At 40.3% G+C, this 18616-nt stretch overlaps 1 protein-coding gene across 3 annotated transcripts in view; it reads left to right on the forward strand.

The window, feature by feature from the left end:
- The window catches only part of cacna2d3a (calcium channel, voltage-dependent, alpha 2/delta subunit 3a), a 409741-nt gene that overhangs the window by 369227 nt on the left and 21898 nt on the right, over positions 1 to 18616 (forward strand). Inside the window, exons 29-32 of one of the 3 annotated variants that reach the window (XM_017468484.3) lie at positions 9364 to 9426; positions 11748 to 11818; positions 17347 to 17422; positions 17801 to 17853. In XM_017468484.3, coding sequence (XP_017323973.1) covers positions 9364 to 9426; positions 11748 to 11818; positions 17347 to 17422; positions 17801 to 17853 — 263 coding nt within the window. Of the gene's footprint in view, positions 1 to 7782; positions 8080 to 9363; positions 9427 to 11747; positions 11819 to 17346; positions 17423 to 17800; positions 17854 to 18616 lie in introns of those variants that run through there. The other 2 variants (XR_008396432.1, XM_053680196.1) reach the window with 2 other exon arrangements.

Consider the following 18616-nt stretch of genomic DNA (forward strand, 5'->3'; position numbering starts at 1 on the left):
CAGTCCCACTTGGCCAAACCTCTGCCATATGGACTCCACCACTTGTGGATGGAGCCACCAATCCCTGGGCCTCAGCCCCTGCCTCAACAGTATGTATGCCCCTACATTCCAGTTGCCCAGAATGTACATTGCACTCACTGACAAATTTCCCTCTGCCCAGAGAAGAATTAGTTGTGCTTGCCTGAACAGGGGGCGTGGTCATAATCCTCCCTGGTGGTCAATATATGAGACCACTACTGTGTTCTCTGTAAACACATGCTGTTGTCTGTAAACACATGCTGACCTCTCAATTGAGGAAGAAGGAATTTCAGTGCTAGAAATATTTCTAGGCAATTTATATACCGCTCCAGATAAGGGCCGCTCCATAGACCATGAGCTGGACAGCTGTCTAAGAGCGCACTCCAGCCCGTGAGGGAAGTGTCTGTCATTACGGCCTTGCGCCAAGGAGACACCCCTAGAGTGTGACCCAAGGCTAGAAACCAAGGACACTCAAATTCTCAGAGCACGTAGGCATCGCCGCGTGACACTGATTACTCTCAGAGGTTTTGTCCTTGGATGAAACCCCCAACTTCTCAGCCACCACTGAAACGGTCTCCTGTGCAATACGCCCAATGGTATAACGTTGACTGCTGCTACCATAAGCTCCAATAGTCTCCCATAGACACTGGAGGGGATGCCAAGATCCAGCTTTATCTTGTTGCTAGGATTGACTCTACGCATGTTGGGGATAGAAATGCCCTCATCGTAGTAGAATCCTTATAACTCCTAGAAAAGTTGTCCACTGCACTGGAGAAAGCATACTTTTCTGAGGTTCAACCTGAGCCCCACGCTCTTAATGTGGGCGAGAACATGTCGATGTTGAACCACCAGTTCCCTGGATCATGCCAGAATTAACCGTCCAGGTAGTTTAGTACACAGCTGCCCTGGAGTCACAATGGAGCCAGAATGACATCCATGCACTTTGTGAAGGTGCGAGGGGATAAAGCTAGTGATATTGCTATGTGGAAATATGCACCTTTTAGATCTATCGTCACAAACCAGTCCTCAAACTGAATCTGTGGAACGATAAGTTTGACCATCAGCATGTTGAACCTGTATGTCCGAAGAGTACAGTTCAGATGACGCAGATCTAAAATTGGCCACATACTCCTCTATTTTTTGCGGACCAGGAAATAACGGCTGTAAAAACCTGCCTCCCTCAGGGAACGGGGTACATGTTCTATGGCCCCTTTGTCCAAGAGGGATCTTACTTCCTGCGCTAACGTCATCTCTGGTCTGTGCTGACTACTGTGGTGAGCACACCTCTGAACTGGGGGGGTCGAGTTCTAAACTGCACCCGGTAACCCTTTTCTACGGTAGACAGAACCCATGGAGACACATTTGGCAGTAGTTTCCATGCTGCCAGACGGTCTTTTAGTGATGTTAATATTCCACATTCTATTGGAGGGAAAGCATCAGATTTTCATTGCCCTGTGACAGCTCGCTGACCAGAGTACACTGAAAACTTTGGACAGCCTTGGCTAGGGGAGGCCCTACAGTAGCACTGTGGGCTAACTGCCCTAACAACCTCATGTCCCCTGATACGTACCTGCACGGCCCCTCAGGAATGCTCCTCTTTGCCTGCCTGGCCTTTATGACCATTCTCAGATCAGGCCTATTAGCAGGCCACGACTGTGGTCGCCCGGTTCCCCTGGCTGTCTGCGGGGGTTGGCGGGCTGCCATGCTCGCCTTCTGTGTCTCCCTCGCACTAGTGCTCCACTTGTGGATGCCCATGTGAACTCGACACAACAGGTAAGGAGCTGGCTGAATGCCGCCATATGTCGAATTACCTCAGCAGATCTGCTTGGTAAGCCTGCAACACTGTCATTGTCTGCAGTGACCCACAAGCAAGACTACTACTGCATAGGCTTGCCCACCAATGCCACGGTGGCCTTACACGTTGACTTGGATGGCAAAGTTGGCCCCCCCTATATTATCTGCCGTCGATGGAGAGAGGTAGCTCGCAAGCACCTCCTCCACCTTCAGCATAGCTAAATAGCCATGCCGTTCATTCCCCACAATGGCTGAATAATCCGACATCGTGGGGTTATAAATACAGCTTATGCATGGTTTTCCCCCAGAAGCCTGATATTTTGTCATGTACTTCTGGACGAAAGGGGAGTTTCTGCAGTGTGAGGGATTTACTTTCACTGGCTCATCCATCCTTAGTAATCACTTCAAGCAGCTCTTTATATGCTGCTCTCAGTTTTTAGCACATCCCTCTGGCTCCTCCACGTCAGAGAGGAATTATTATTATTATTTTTGTGTGTGTTTTTTTTTTTTTTTTTGGCTTTCCATAGCGGAAGGAGCAGAGCGGAGAGCCGGACAGACAGAGCAAGAGATAGAGCAGCACTCATCTCCGGCTCCTCTTCCAGATCCATAAGAGATCTCCCGGACCTGAGACCGCGAGGCTCTGAAACCCAACTTGCTTCGGCTTCCAAGAAGAAAGGGAGTTGTGAGCAGAGCTGCCTAATGTAGGAGTTACAATGCACGGTCAGACCTATCGAGGGCTGCCGTCGCATGCTCCAACACTAGACACTTTACACAGAAAGTGTGCACTACTCCCGTGATGAAATGGGAGCAGGTCATCCTGAATTCCCTCAACTTCCTGAATTCCCTCACTCATATTTTTCTTTCTTGTTCATTCCTTTTTTTTCTTTTCTTTTTTTAAAGGGATAGAAAAGTCCAGAAATTTTGAGAAAAGATAGAGAGGAAATGAAGCGTCTTTTTGTTTCTTTACACAAACAACTGACATGCAGTCTCGCTGAAGATAATAAGGCTGATGGCGCGGTTCAGAGGTGCCATATATATATCACGCGACACGCTTAATTGAACTTAATTGCCACATCACCTAATCATGGCAGGCCTATAAATTGGCATAATTTTACATAAGCTTCATATGCCGGTCGCGTGTGAGGGGCCCTCCCATACTGTTATGCTAAACGCAACATGGAGTTCCCTTTGAAAGGGAACAAATGAGACAAAAATATTATACTTAATCCAATTTTACACATCTGTGAGTGGCAAAAGTATGTGAACCTCTAGGATTAGCAGTTACTCTGAAGATGAAATTAGAGTCCAGTGTTTTCAATCAATGGGATGACAATCAGGTGTGAGTGAGCACCCTGTTTACTGTAATTTAAAGAACAGAGATCTATCAAAGTCTGACCTTCACAAAACACGTTTAAGTGTATCATGGCATGAACAAAGGAGATTTCTGAGGACCTCAGAAGAAGGGTTTATGATGCTCATCAGACTAGAAAAAGTTATAAAAACATATATAAAGAGTTCATACTCTACCAATCCACAGTCCACAGTCAGACAGGTTGTGTACAAATGGAGGAAATTCAAGACCAGATTACTCCAAAAGAGCAAGACGTGTAATAGTCTGCGAGGTCACAAAGGAACTCAGGGTAACTTCTAAGCAACTAAAGGCCTCTCTCACATTGGGTAATGGTAATGTTCATGAGTCTACCATCAGGAGAACATTGAACAACAATGGTGTGCATTTCAGGGTTGTAAGGAGAAAGCCAATGCTCTCCAAAAAGAACATTGCTGCCCTTCTGCAGTTTGCTAAAGATCATATGAACAAGCCAGAAGGCTATTGGAAAAATGTTTGTGGATTGATCAGACCAAAATAGAATGTCAAGTTATCTGTCAGTGAACTGAAAGTGAAAATGAGTCATGCAGCAAGACAACAACTCTAAGCACAGAAGTCATTCTCCTAAAGCATGGTTAAAGAACAATAAGTTAATGTATTGCAATGGCCAAATCAAAGTCCTGAACTTAATCCGATAGAAATGTTGTGGAAGGACCTGAAACAAGCAGTTCATGTGAGGAAACCAACCAACATCCCAAAGCTGAAGCTCTTCTGTAATGAGGAATGGGCTAAAATGTGTGCAGCTAATGTGCAGGACTGTTCCCTTTCAAAGGGAATTCAACGTTGTGTGAGCTTCATGCTGTGGGAAGCACCCTCATGTGTGACCGGTATCTGAAGTCTTTGTGAAATCACGCCTATTTATAGGCCTTCCATGGTCAGATGATGTGGCATTTTGCACATTGCGTGCTTATAAAATGACACCTGTAAACCACATCATCAGCCTTATTATCTTCAGCGAAGGACTGCATGTCGGTTGTTTGTGTGAACATGCCTAAAAACTCTTCACTTCCTCTTGATTTGTTCAGAAAAGGATATACAGGGGGCAAATAAGTATTGGACACGTCAACATTTTTTTCAGTAAATATACTTCCAATGAGGTTATTCACATGAAATTTTCACCAGACATCAGTACTAACTCAAGAAATATGGAAATATAAAGAATTCGCAACATCCATAAGTTATTATACCCCCTATCTGTGCAAATTATATCAGCTGGGTTAGTAAATTGATGGTCTATAAAAAGGCTTTTCATTTCCAAGGTGTCACACAAGAAACATCTCATGATGTTTACAAGCAAAGAGCTCTCCAAAGACCTTCGGAACCTTATTGGTGCGAAACATATTTGATGGAATAGGACACAGACATATTAAAAAACTTTTGAATCTTCCAGTAAGCACCACTGGAGCCATTATCCGCAAGTGGAAGCAACATCATGCCGTCATCAACTGGCCACGCTGTCACGATTTCCCCCGAAGCGTGAGCTCACTTTTGGGTTTTCAGTGACACTGACACTGTTTACTTTCAACACGTGCATTTGTTATGGTTTATGTCCTGTCTCCCCCCCTGTATTGTCATTGGTTGTTTCCCGTATGTGTCATCATTAGTCTCAGCTGTTTTGTGTTCACTCTTGATTATGTTTGTCATTTAAACCCCTCCTATTTCTTTGCACTTCGCAAAAAATTACGTGAGTTTTCCATATACCAAGCGTTTGTTTCTTGGTTAATGTGTTATTGTTTTTATCTTGTTCTCGCCCTCGTTCTCGATTCCTGTTTTGCCTCGTTTATGCCCTTTTGCTGATCCCCTGGCCTATTGCCTGTTTTTTGACCACGCTATCATCTCATGATTTGGATTTGTCTGCCTGCCTCTCTACCGAAAGAGCTCCAGAAACACTTGGAGGCAGCAGGTACCATCATCACAGAGAAAACAATGCACTCCACTGCTCACGCTCACCCTCAGGAAGACTCTATTACTAAAGAAAAGGCATGTCGAAGTTCATTTAAACTCATTTTGACAAGCTTATGAAATACTGGGAGTATGTAGGCTGGTCAGACAAGAGCAAAATTGAACTTTTTGGCTGTCATACTACACAAACATGTTTGGAGAAGAAATGGCACTGCACATCACCCCTGAAACACTATTCCAAAGTTTTGGAGGTGAAAGCATCATGGTGTGGGGCTGTTTTTCATTGCATGGTACTAGCAGAATTCATATAATTGAAGGAACGATGAATGGAGCCCTTTACCTCGAAATTCTTGAGAAGAATCTGCTGCCATCCACCAGATGATGAAGAGCAAACATGGGTGGACCTTCCAGCAGGACAATGACACAAAGCATACAGCAAAGGAGACTCACAATTGAGAAATCAAGGCATTAGAATGGCACAATCTATCACCTGACTTGAATCCAATTGAACAAGATTTAAAGACAATGTTTTTAGAAGAATGGGCCATAATCACAACTGAAAAACAAAGACTTCTCCACTAAGTATTAAATTTCAGTTAGCATGTTCAATAATTTTTCCTGTCATTCCACTTTATTACACATAGCTTCATTTATGGAATAGCCTCACTGGAAATATATTTACTGTTGACACGTCCAATACTTATTTCCCCCACTGTATATCCTTTTCTGAACAAATATATACTTTTCTGGCCCTCACCACTTTGTGAGTATGAGTCAGAGAGAGTTCAGGAAGTGTGTTACTCCTTGCTCCCATTTTATTACAGGGGGTGGGGGCAGAGGACACACTTTCTGTGTGAAGTTTCTGGGAGCATGTGGCAGCAGCCCTTGAGGGGGCTGACTGTGCGCATTGTGAACGCTTCAAAATTAGGCAGCTCCTTTCTCAGCTCGGTCTCTTCTCAGCTCAAGGTATTTTCAGAGCCCAAGGACTTTGATCTGGCCGCTGCTGAAGAAGCCAGCCGGCTCCAGTCCTGGGTATCCCATATGGATCTGGAGGAGGAACTGGAGACAAGCGCTGCTCTCTCTTGCTCTGTCTTCCGGACCTGACTTTCTGCTTCCGGGTTTTGGAGATTGTGTCTCAGCTCCTGCTTCTGGTATGGAGAGTCAACCCACCCTCTCTGACTCTGAGGAGCCAGTGCACCGGTAACAGAGAACAGCTCTCACTCATATAAAGATCTGCTTGAATGATCACTAGGGCTGTAGTAAGGCTGAATTTAGACTGGCCCGGGGAAGAGGAGTTCATAGCAGGTTGGACGAGCGCTTTGTGAAAATAAATTCTTCTCACATCATAGAAAACTGCCCTTTTTTCCAGAATTGCATGATGAAAAATTGTGCTTCTGGGGAAAACCATGCACCAGCCATGTTTATAACCCCATGATGTCGGATTATTTGGCCATCATGGGGAATGAACTATAAGGGTATTTGCCTATGCTAAAAGTGGAGTAGGCACCTGCGAGCTCTTCATCGACAGCAGGGAATGTAGGGGGCCGGCTTTGCCATCCAAGCCATGTAAGGCTTTTTTTTTGTTTGTTGGCAAAGCCTATGCAGCAGTGGGTCTCGCTTGTGGATTACTCTATACAATGGCAGTGTTGCAGGCCTATCAGCAGACCTGCTGAATGAACTTGACAGTGTTGAGGGAACTGGGCGACCAAGCAAGCGGCCTGTCATATTGGTCTCCCTGCTGGACGCCCCGTTGAGTCTTCTGGCCTGTTCGGCGGCACAGTTAATGCCATCGAAGAGTAAGAACCATATGCCCGAAGGCTATGAACCATACTCTTCAGACATACAGGTTCAAGATGTTGGTACACGAACTTATTGTTCCACAGATTCAGTTTGACCCTGCGACCCGATTACGGATAAGCGGTTGAGGATGGATGGAGATTCAGTTTGAGGACTGGTTTGTGATGATAGATCTTAAAGACGCATATTTCTACATAGACACATTGCCCAGTGACAGGAAGTTCCTGAAGTTTGTGTTTGGAGGCAATGTGTACCAATAACCGTTTTCTCCCTTTGGGCTAGCTTTATCCCCTCGCAACTTCACAAAGTGCATGGATGCCGCTCTGGACGACTGGTTAATTCTAGTGAGATCCAGGGAGTTGGCAATTCAACATTGAAATGCTGTTCTCGCCCACATGAGGAGCTTGGGGCTCAGGTTGAACCCCAAGCTAAGCATGCTTTCTCCAGTGCAGAGGATGACATTTCTAGGGGTTATATGGGATTCTATTATGATAAGCGTGTATCTATACCCAACACGCATAGGGTCAATCCTATCAACATTGAGCAAGATAAAGCTGTGTCTGGGCATCCCCTCCAATCTCTACAAGAGACTGTTGGGGCTTATGTCAGCAGCAGCCATCAGTTGTGGCTGAAACGTCTGTGGTTTCATCCAAAAAACACCTAACACCTGTTAAAAACCTAAATTTACTCTTCTAGCTGAATCGGACAGCCTAGGTAATAAACCATTTGCTTTTTATCTTCTATCACTAGAGAATAATGATAAATATTGTCTGAACTTCTTACTGAGAGAAAGTATATCTAATCAGTTTGTTTTGGGAAAGTTTCCTGGTCAGAGTTATGGCTTGACTAAATCCATCCTTGAAGCAGCTGTGTATCTGTCACAGGACGTTCGGAGGTGAACAGCTGGCACACAGGGGAGGTGAACTGACCATATGATGAGACAACAGATAATCAATGGAGATATTCTTCTGACTCACAGCTCATATGTGGACATTTTCTAAGTTTGTCTATGCCTTAACCAATCAGAATTATTCAACATGATGTGATGACTAGTTTAATGATTGTGTGAGAGTATAATTATTGCTGTATTGAGTGTGTACGCAGAGCGGCCTACGAACTCCTGATAAGTGTGAAGCTGACTTCTGCTGATGAAACTGCAAACTATTATTCAATAAAATTTTCATAATTTGATTGCATCTCTTGACTCCTGGCCTTCATTCATCATATCTCGTCCTTATGTCTTTAACTGTAAATTTCCCTACAGTGTCACATGACAATGCCTACGTGCTCTGAGAATTTGGAGGTTTCTCTGGTTTCTAGCCTCATGTCACACTTGGGGGGCATCTCCTCATCACAAGATGGTAATGACAGACACCTCCCTCATGGACTGGGATGCGTGGCATATAAATCACAGATAAATGCTGGCCATATTCCTAGCACTGAAATTCTTTCTTCCTCAGTTGAGTGGTCACCATGTGTTAGTTGTGACAGACAATACAGCGGTGGTCTCGTATATCAACCACCAGGGAGGGTTACGTTCGCACCCCCTGTTCAGGCAGGAGCAACTAATTCTTCTCTGAGCAGAAGGAAAGTTTTGGTCAGTGAGTGCAATGTACGTTCCGGGCAACCAGAATGTGGGGGCAGACATCCTGTTGAGGCAGGGGCTGAGGCCTAGGGATTGGAGGCTTCAATAGTGGAGACCATATGGTGGGGTTTCGGCCAAGCGGAAGTGGATGTGTTCTCCTCCGAGGAGACAACACACTTGCCTGTCTGTTGTTCACCTTCACTCCTCCCGCACCATTCAGGCTGGACACCATAGTACACACATGGCTGAGGTCATGCCTGTACGATTGCTCTGCTCCCACAATTTCTAACGAGAGTTCGCCAAGACCATCTACGTGAGGGTGCCTCCCACAGTGTGAAGCTCATGCAATGTCTCGTTCCCTTCTTAATTAACAGGGTTACATGCATAACCCAGACAATCAACAGTTTCCAGAAACATTTAGTGCAGTTATTGCTGCACCAGGGGGTCACAGCAGACACTGAAAGCAAAGGTTCACATACTTTTGCCACTCACAGGTATATAATATTGGATTATTTTCCTCAATAAATAAATTACCAAGTATAATATTTTGTCTCATTTGTTTAAATTGGTTTTCTTTATCTACTTTTAGGACATTGATGATGTTTTAGCTCATATTTATTCTGAAATAGAAAATAGAAATAAAACATAATTTTAGTAAAACATTTAATAGAAAATTCACAAACTTTAAAGCACCATTGTACTTTCACTGTTTAAATATTTTAAAGATCTAAAGCCTTTTGGACCCCACTATATATAGGTTTTATGTTTATACTTTAGCAACTAACATTGTCATGACACAGTTATATTCAACACTACTGCAGTATCTGCATTTTATATTTCTTCAACTTTTCTTCTTTCCTGACTCTATTTTTCTCTTCAGGATATAAACTGCTACCTCATAGACAACAACGGCTTTATCCTAGTGGCAGAGGACTCCTCTATGGTACGACTTTCATGGAATTATTGTATTAGTTTTTTGTGATAATAAGCTACCCAGACAAAAGAAAATAAATACAAAACGGATCATTGATTGGATGATTCCATGATTTTGGTGTCATTTATTCCTCTATTAACTCTTACAAATGAAACATGTAATTTTTACAAGGTTTCTTTGCTACTGTCATGTCAATGCTGGAATTGGCATTGAACTCTTATTCACAGAGTGCATCGAGTCCTATAAACATGGCCTCCATGGACTACACCTCCCAATACACACGCTCTATGTCACCTGATTATTGACTGTCTGTACCTGGACTCAATCACACATGTTCACGCGTGCGCACATGCACACACACACTGACTCACTCACTCACTCATTAACTATAAAACCCAGTCAGGAACAGACTCATGATGTGAATTATCGCCCTGTGTTTCACTGCCAACATACCAAGCCTTACTATTCCTGTGCATGACATTCTGGTTTTGATCTTGTTTGTTCTCTGGTTTTTAGAATCAGTTTTTTCTACCCAAGTTTCTTTGTTCATTGCCTGACCTTTCTGTTTTTTTGACCAAATGTGTGTGTATTGTTTTGGATCTTTTTGCCTGTTGTTTTTTAAATAAAACATTTACCTGCAACTGCAGATGTCTCTGCTGACTGACAGCTGACAACGGTTAGTTAACAAAATGTGATTAACTAGCATTCATGCTAATAGCACATGGACATTAGAAATCCTAATGTTCTAATATTTATTTTATAATTTACTTTCAGTCTATAATTTAGGAAACAAGGTTTTATGTTCAAAGTGGACTTTTCATTCAATATAATAATATCTATAAACAGAAAGAAAAAAAGAATGAGAACTTAATTTTTAACTGTGATTATTCAAAAATGTGGATGATGCAGCTTCCTTCTCAGAAGAATATTCCAAATATTTTGTAAGGGTGACTTTGTTCAGGTAACACGATTGAGTGAATAAATATACTAAAGTAGACATTTTTCATAATCTATAATGAATGCAAACAGATATTTTAAGCAAGTGATATTAAGTAGATTAATCTAAAAATAGTAAGATACCTGTATTTAAAGTACGATTTTTTTTTTTTTTTTTTAATAAATATTTAACGGATATAAATTTTAAAGATTGCATTCCAGTGGAAGTATTGTTATAATGGGTGAAACTGTCAAAAATTGTGTGGGGTGGTTTTATTAATGTTTTAAGTTATTTGGCTGCATCATGCACATAGACTATTGCAAAGTACACTTAATCTATATTTAAAATGTATTTTATCTTTACTGTCATGCATATTTGGCCAGACTGTGAGGTTGTTTTCTGGTTCGTGCTGAAGAGGCCAACTCTGTGCGTGATTTGTTCAACAAGCATGAAGGAACACTTAGGACACTTTGACTCACCTACAAAATCATCAGACCTAAATTTTCTGAAGACTTGTGGGATTATTTGGAATAGTAGGTGGAACACCTAAATAGGTCAAAACTCTAGCTGAATTGTGCACCTAGTTGGTGAAAGAGTGGGCTAAAGCTGCCAGGATGACACTTTCACATACTGTACCTGGCAGGGCTGGCGATGTTATTAAGATAATGGGTGGTATAATCAAATCTTAGAAAAGAAATGGTACATGGAACTCTTTTTGTCTGGAGAGCTTATTATGTATTGTTAAGTATATTGTTTACACTTTATACACTTTTATATAAATGAAATAACTGTTATGTCATTTTTTAAAATGCAATATTCACGTAGCATGGTCTTTACTGTATATCTTCCTTAATTAGATTTTTATTTTTAATTATATTGTATTGTATACAAATATTGTATCCATAATTATTTTGGAAATAGGACAGAGGACACACTTTTTCCTTTCTGCTTTGTTTCATCCTGCCCAATCTAAAATTACACAGTAGATATTATTACTACTAGATATTATTGTTGTATGTGTGAGTCACATGTATAGCAGGATGAATCCTTCTTCTGTTATGCAATCCTTTAGTACATTTACATGTTTTTTTTACATTGTTGACTATGCATGTATTACACCATCCCCCCACCTCTACCAACCAACTCCCCCACCAACCAACTCCCCCTACCCGATCAAACACACATACACACACACACTCACACACATGCTTTCATGTGCCCCTTGACCTTTTTCTGTATACATGTCAATGAGGATCTTGTCTCTGCTCTGTGTGTTCACTGCGTCCTATTTTCATAGTCCACATTGCTCAGTGTTTGTTTTAAATTATTCTTCTGCTACTTGTCTGATTTAATCGCTCTTGTTTCTCACTTTCAATCACTCTCTCTCTCTCAGACAGGTGTCTTCTTTGGGGTCGCAGAGGGTGCCGTCATGAGCAAACTACTATCCATGGGTTCTTTTAAAAGGTGAGAAAATATACTAATTCATATTCACTAAGCATTTGTAAGTATAGGTTAATTTTGTTCAAAAATGGTTCTAAGTAATGCAGCTTGTTTAAAATGAAAAAGGAACTGTATGACAAAATATATCTCATGCCTAACCATAATTGATTTTTGTCATAGCAGCGGAATGCATATGATGATACTTCCTGAAAGTGTAATTGTGAAGAACAAGTCCTTAATGATTCCAATTATGTATTGAAATGTGGAAACATGTGTCCCATGTGTGATTATGCATGAACTCGATTATTTTTTTTTAAATAAGAAAATTGTTGAACCAGTAGAGCTTACCAAAACAGAATGTATAAAAGAATATAATATAATATAATCAAAACATAAACAAAAAAATCTGTGGTGTCTAAAATGCTAGTGTTAATTTTATTTACTCTTCTTTTTATTAATGTAGATTATTTATTTGTTTGTTTGTTTGTTTGTTTGTTTGTTTGTTTGTTTGTTTACATTTTTTTGCAACACATTTCACAAATAAGTCAGTGGTCTAAATGACCAAACAATCCAAATAAGTCTTTGTTCTTCTGACACATTATTTATAATAACTGTGAATATTGTTAATAAGTTAATTAACTGGCTCTAGCTCCCATAAAGTGCATGGCCTAATATAGTAACAAAGGCAACAGAGTAAAAGTAATCTAAATTAAATTTTTGGTTACCAAGTAGAGAAATCACAATGATGCCACAGCCATCTATGGCCAGAAGTCCTCTCTTGTTCGGAGGGATGGAATACTCTCTACCCCCGTCAATCACAGTGACACGGGCCAATCATGGGTGTTTGTGAGCTCATGCATGTGGAAGGTATATAGCACTTTCCTCCGAATGTGTTGCCGCATTAGCAGCTGATCGAAAAAAAGATGCGGAGATGTCTCGGAGGAAGCACATGGTAGCCTTCACCCTCCCGGATTGGTAGCTGTTGTATGATAGGGGAGACCTAACTGTTGGCCAAAACTAAATGAGGGAGAAAATCATGGAAAAATAAACAAATGAATAGTTATTTTTTTGTTCATATACTCCATCAAATATTTTGATGTGATAATTGGAGAGGAGAGGAAATGAGGGTATATTTTCAAAAGATATTAAGGGGACCTACAAAAAAAAAAAAAAAAAAAAAAAACAGAGAGAAGAGCATTTAATATTTGGGCCAGGATTTATTATTAGGAAATAATAAATTAGGAAATATGTGGAATTTGGAAAACACATGTACACGTAGAGGCACCCACACACAGGGTAAGAGAGAGAGAGAGAAAGAGAGAGAAAGATATCAGTTAAATTGTAAATGTAAATATAACTTGAACTGCCTCAAATCGATTGTTAAAATAGATTGAAAAGCATGTCGTGAATAAATTAAAATTGACCTCTTTACCATTTCCTAAATCAGCCATGCATTCAAATTATATACTGACTGTTGTTGCCATCATCCGCCCCTTTATAACACACACACACACACACACACACACACACACACACACACACACACACACACGCACACTCAAATACACGTGCAAAGCATACACATTTCCTTTCTGTAACACAATCAGACATCTGGAGAGTGGGGCCTCTGAAGTGTGCTGTGGGATGGGAATAGCCGTGAGCGATGGCAGTGACACGATTAGCTATGATTAAGTGTGGAATGTGAGGAGGAGGAGGAGGCAGGGGAGAAGGAGGGTAGATGGAACTTGATGTTGCAGGGTTTTCCATGCATAGCTTTACACTCATGTGGCAGGATGTGTGCCCTTGCCCTCAGCCTAAAACACAGACCAAATCCACCACACACACACAAACACACACACATGACTACACACTTCCATACATAGCATATCCCTCAGTAGAGAAAATACATGGAGATATATAGATGCTGTTCTCAACAGACAGATATGTAAGAGTGCAAAATATGTTTTGGCTTATGCTGGATCTGCTGGATCACACTGATTCATTTTTGCATTTTTTTTTGTCTTGTTTTGATTCTCACACACGCATATTGATTACAATATGTGTATTAGAGTTTAGAAAAATGCATACAAAAGCAAATATCAATCTATATGAAAATGTAAACAATCATTAATTGCCTTGCATACTGTAAGTATTCACCCCCTTGATCTATCCCATATTTTGTCATGTTATAACCTGGAACTGAAATTGATGTATTTAGGATTATATGACATACATCTAAACACAATAGCCCATAATATTAAGGTGGGAATTTAAATCAATATAGTTGGCAAAATTAGTAACCAATAATAATGTAAAGGTGGTGACTGCATAAGTATTTACCCCCATTGAAGTGAAAATTGGTTCTAGTGCAACCACACTAAAAAAAATTAATACGTGGTCGGTTAGATTAAGAAAAAATATTACTTATGGTTTACAAACAATATTACGTTTCTCATGAATACGTGATTTCATTGCTTATGCTAAACTTAATTTAAACAACTTTCTAATTAATTAGATTGAATTATGTAACGTGAGTGTGATCAATTTACTTAATATTAACATCAACCAATTATATTATGAAATCTTGTGAGCATGTTTGGTACTTTAACTATAGTATTTAAATTGACATGATTAAAATGTGTGTGGTAGAATAGTGCAGTGGTAATGTCCAGTTGCGGAATGCCAGCAACCTTGGTTTGGACCTTAGCCAATTCAATCACATGTAACCGATGTGCGCATTTGAATTAAGTACATTGAATGAGCTTTTTTCAGTGCATTTGCCATAAGAATTCATACAGTCAGTTGGAGTTGACTTGTGTGTAATTGAAGTGATGCATTAGCTCAATATCAAGACACCTGTTCTTGTAAGTTCCCAGACTTTGTTAGAAAACATACATAAACAGTGTCATGAAGACCAAGGATCAATCAAAACAAGTCTGGGACAAAGTTCTGGAAAAGTATTAAGAAACAACCGCAGCTCTGCCTAGAGGAGATTGAGCAAAAATCAGTGAGTAGGAAAGGAGGGCATTATCCAGAGAATGTTACAATATGTGGAAATCTTCAAGGTGGTGAATTCTTTTGCAGTGCACAGTGTGCTTTATACATGTACTCATACTTTAATGCTTTTTATTTACATTTATAGCCATGGAAAACATTATACTGTGTATATGTAAATATGTACACATTATTTAAGATCAGATATCTGAAAGGGCCCACTTTATGCCCCGAGTCCCCTGGGATAGTCTCCAGGCTCCCCGCAACCCTGTGTAGGATAAGTGGTACAGAAAATGGATGGATGGATATCTGAATGAATTGTTGCAACTTATTCATTTTCATATATTACAATTACTTTATTTGTTAGTTTCTTCATCTAATCAGTAATATGCCATTAAATGTACAGTAAACTATCCATACATATTCTGTACCGCTTATCCTTATTGGGTCACGGGGAACCTGGAGCATGCGGAACCAATCCATTGTAGGGCACAATCACGCGCATATTCATACATTACGGACACTTTTGGACATGCAAATAAGCCTACAATGCATGTCTTTGGACTGGGGGAGGAAACCAGAGGAAACCCTGAACATGCAACCCCTGAATATGCAAGCTCCTCACACACAAGGCTGTGGAGGTGTGAGGCAAACGCATTAACCAGTAAGCCACTGTGCCCCCACAACTATGATACTTAGCAAATAGAAAAATAGGGGAACACAAAAGGAGTTAATTATGGTTTTGTTATTTGTTAGAACCTGGAGCCTACAGGTATAACAATTAAGACTAATAATATTTAGGTTGTTTCATGCTCAGTAGTTTGAACAAGGTTTTAATAGTGATCATAGCGCATTATTACAACTAATAATGCAAATTCACATAACAGATCTCCATTTAACTATACCGATAATTATCGATAATTAATGATACTGCCATTTACTACTTGTATGTTTTTCCTTAAAAATATAGTGTTACCAAAATGTCTATATAATTAAAAGATAAAAGCGGAATAGTCAAGGCAACAGATAATAACTTCCAGCAACGTGTGCCTCACATCTCCCAGCGTGCCTAAAGCCGAGCGAGGTTGTTAATCCCATCAGTTCTGAGGGATTAGCCATAATCTCATCTGCACGCTATGTCACGGTTGTGCATCTCCAGTGGTGGTTGCTCTAGGTCGAACCAGTCCTCGGGCTGTGTGTGGGGCGGTGTCAAACTCCATCTGCTAGCAGCCCAGACAGTGATCACACACATAGGTTTGTATGCCTCAAAGCCGACCAAATCCCCCCCACACACCTGCCCTGTCAGTCACATGCATCAGATGTGGTCATACATTTTTCACAGATGGAACCGCAGTCTCAAAAATGCAGTCAGACATGCATATTAAAGTTCAGACAGAAACAAAGATACACACAAACACCTGACACAATTTTAAACACACCTACACACACTCATGCACACACAGACAACTCAGCCTTTCCTAGCCTAGAGCCCCGGGTTTTGAAAGATATCCTCCACCTACTGCACACAACATCATCTATTATGCTTCCACACACAGCACATTTCCTTAGCTGCGTGCATTTTCTAACAGCTTTCATACTATGGAATCACCATCATTGTGAGAGTGAAATCAAGTCTAGACATCTCACCTTGAGTTTGTCCTCTACACAGGATTTCTCTGTGTTTTGGGGACTGCAGAGCTGATTTTCATCTTACAATGCACTGGCCAGTTGTTGGACACATGAAATATTGTCAGAAAAAAATTCCATTTATGGATTTAACAGATGAGGATATTCACAGAACAGCATGAATATTAGTTGTTAGACGTGAAGATACTGTAGACGTTAATCTGGGTGCTTAAAAATGTATTAATTTTAAAGTGTCAAACATTTGATTTTTCCATTATAGCCATTATTTTCCAAATAGACATTATTAAATACTATTGTTTTTTTTTGTTGTTTTTTTTAAAATAATGTTAACTAATTAGCATTTTTTTCAAGGTATTCATAATATTATTCAACTCATTTAGAACTATTACTTTTTGTACAAACCCTTCAATTTATGGCAACTGTGATACGGTGCTAGAAAATGATTTGAATTTCTCTTCAGTAAAGCTGTACAAACTTTGGTTAATTATTAATGAACCACATTGAAAGCTTGAAATGTGGAATGTTGGCAAAATTCAGTATGCATTTTTCCTTTCTTATTACTCATGTCCTTGAAACTTCAAAGTTGAATAAAACTTTGTAACTCCAAGGTCTCAAATGAAAGTGAATTTTTTATGAGTTAATTACAGATGGCCTAAACATAGCTTAACATGTTAAAAGGTTAAGGACCATTTTTCTGGGTTTTAGAGACATATTAGAGAGGTAATGGTTCTAATTTCTTGAAAAGGGTTCTTTCTGATAGGGAAACACTCTGGTGCAGGGTGCATACTGTAGAACCCGGTAGAAATTGTAGAAGTGTAGCATCATTTAGATAAGTCAATGAGAGATACCTCACAATGTAACATTGAAAAAGTGTGTGTGTGTGTGTGTGCGTTTCATTTTCTCTCTGTTAGGGTGACTCTGTATGACTATCAGGCCATCTGCAGGATCTACGCAGAGAGCAGTGACAGTTCAAGCCGTCTGTTCGATGTGAGCATAAAAGAGGCACTGATACAAAGCGCAACAATAACTGTGAACTGCTATTAAGTTATGTCTGTGTGAATGTGCAGCATCTTCTCTTTTCCTTGCTTGATTCAACCTCTCTTCTTCCTCTCTTTTGTTTAATGTCCTCTCATTCTTGGGTGGTCTAACCACACATTGATGAAGAGCAACCATATCTATGCAGTCTTCTCCAGTGTGTGTGTGTGTGTGTTTGTGTGTGTGATCTTCTCATGTCTTACACCCTAGTCCTAATCACTTCTCTTTATTTACTGCGTTTCTGCGTGTGCACCCGACCACATGAGCCCGACACTTGTTGTTTACTGTCATCTGTTTATTTGTGATTGATGGCTTTCCTCTTCCTCACAGCCATACTTTGCCTTCCTCGCGACTGTTAAATGGCTGCTGACCGAGCTCATCATGTAAGTAACCTCTGATTCATCTGCTTTTGTTCAGTTGATTTTTTCCAAAACATCACAAATTACCAAAAACCTGGAGATAGCCAGGGGAATCCTGGGATGCCACTTTGAACTTGCTACCTTTGTTGAGGTTACTCTTGGCCAGACTGATGTGATCAAAGCGATAATTTTGTTTCCAGCTATGAGTTGTTGTTGTAAAGTTCTATTTATCGTTTAAACAAAAAGACAAAGCCTGTACACGGACACGATTATATTATTCAATATTATTACACTCAAAAAATGCTCGGTTATTTGTTCTACCCAAACGTTTGGGTTATTTTCTCTCTTGTTTTTGGGTATTTTTGTGTAACCCAACCGCTGGGTTAGTGGCTGGGTCATTTTCAGTGACAGTTGAATCAATGCACCCCTCTCCCAGCCCAACGCATCAGCCCAGCTCCTTGGGTCACATCAACTCAGCGCAGACTGTTTGAATTCGCCACAGGTGGATATAGCGGTTTTCACACAGGTATACTGTTAGATTTACTTGGAGAAACAAGGTTCGCATCAATATATTTATCCATAATAACCATTACTGTACACTAGAAAAAGACAAAATGTGCGATAAGAGTCCAGTTTACATGACATTAAATGCACTGCTATCTTCGTTAGCTTTGGCTTAATGCCCACGGAATTGTAAGTTGGTTTTTCAGTTTTTTGGATGTTTTAAATGTCTCAAAATGTGATGTTTTCATCTTAAATATATGTCTTATTTAAGTAATTTAAGTCT

Source organism: Ictalurus punctatus, chromosome 5 (assembly GCF_001660625.3).
Source record: "Ictalurus punctatus breed USDA103 chromosome 5, Coco_2.0, whole genome shotgun sequence".
Lineage (NCBI taxonomy): Eukaryota > Metazoa > Chordata > Actinopteri > Siluriformes > Ictaluridae > Ictalurus > Ictalurus punctatus.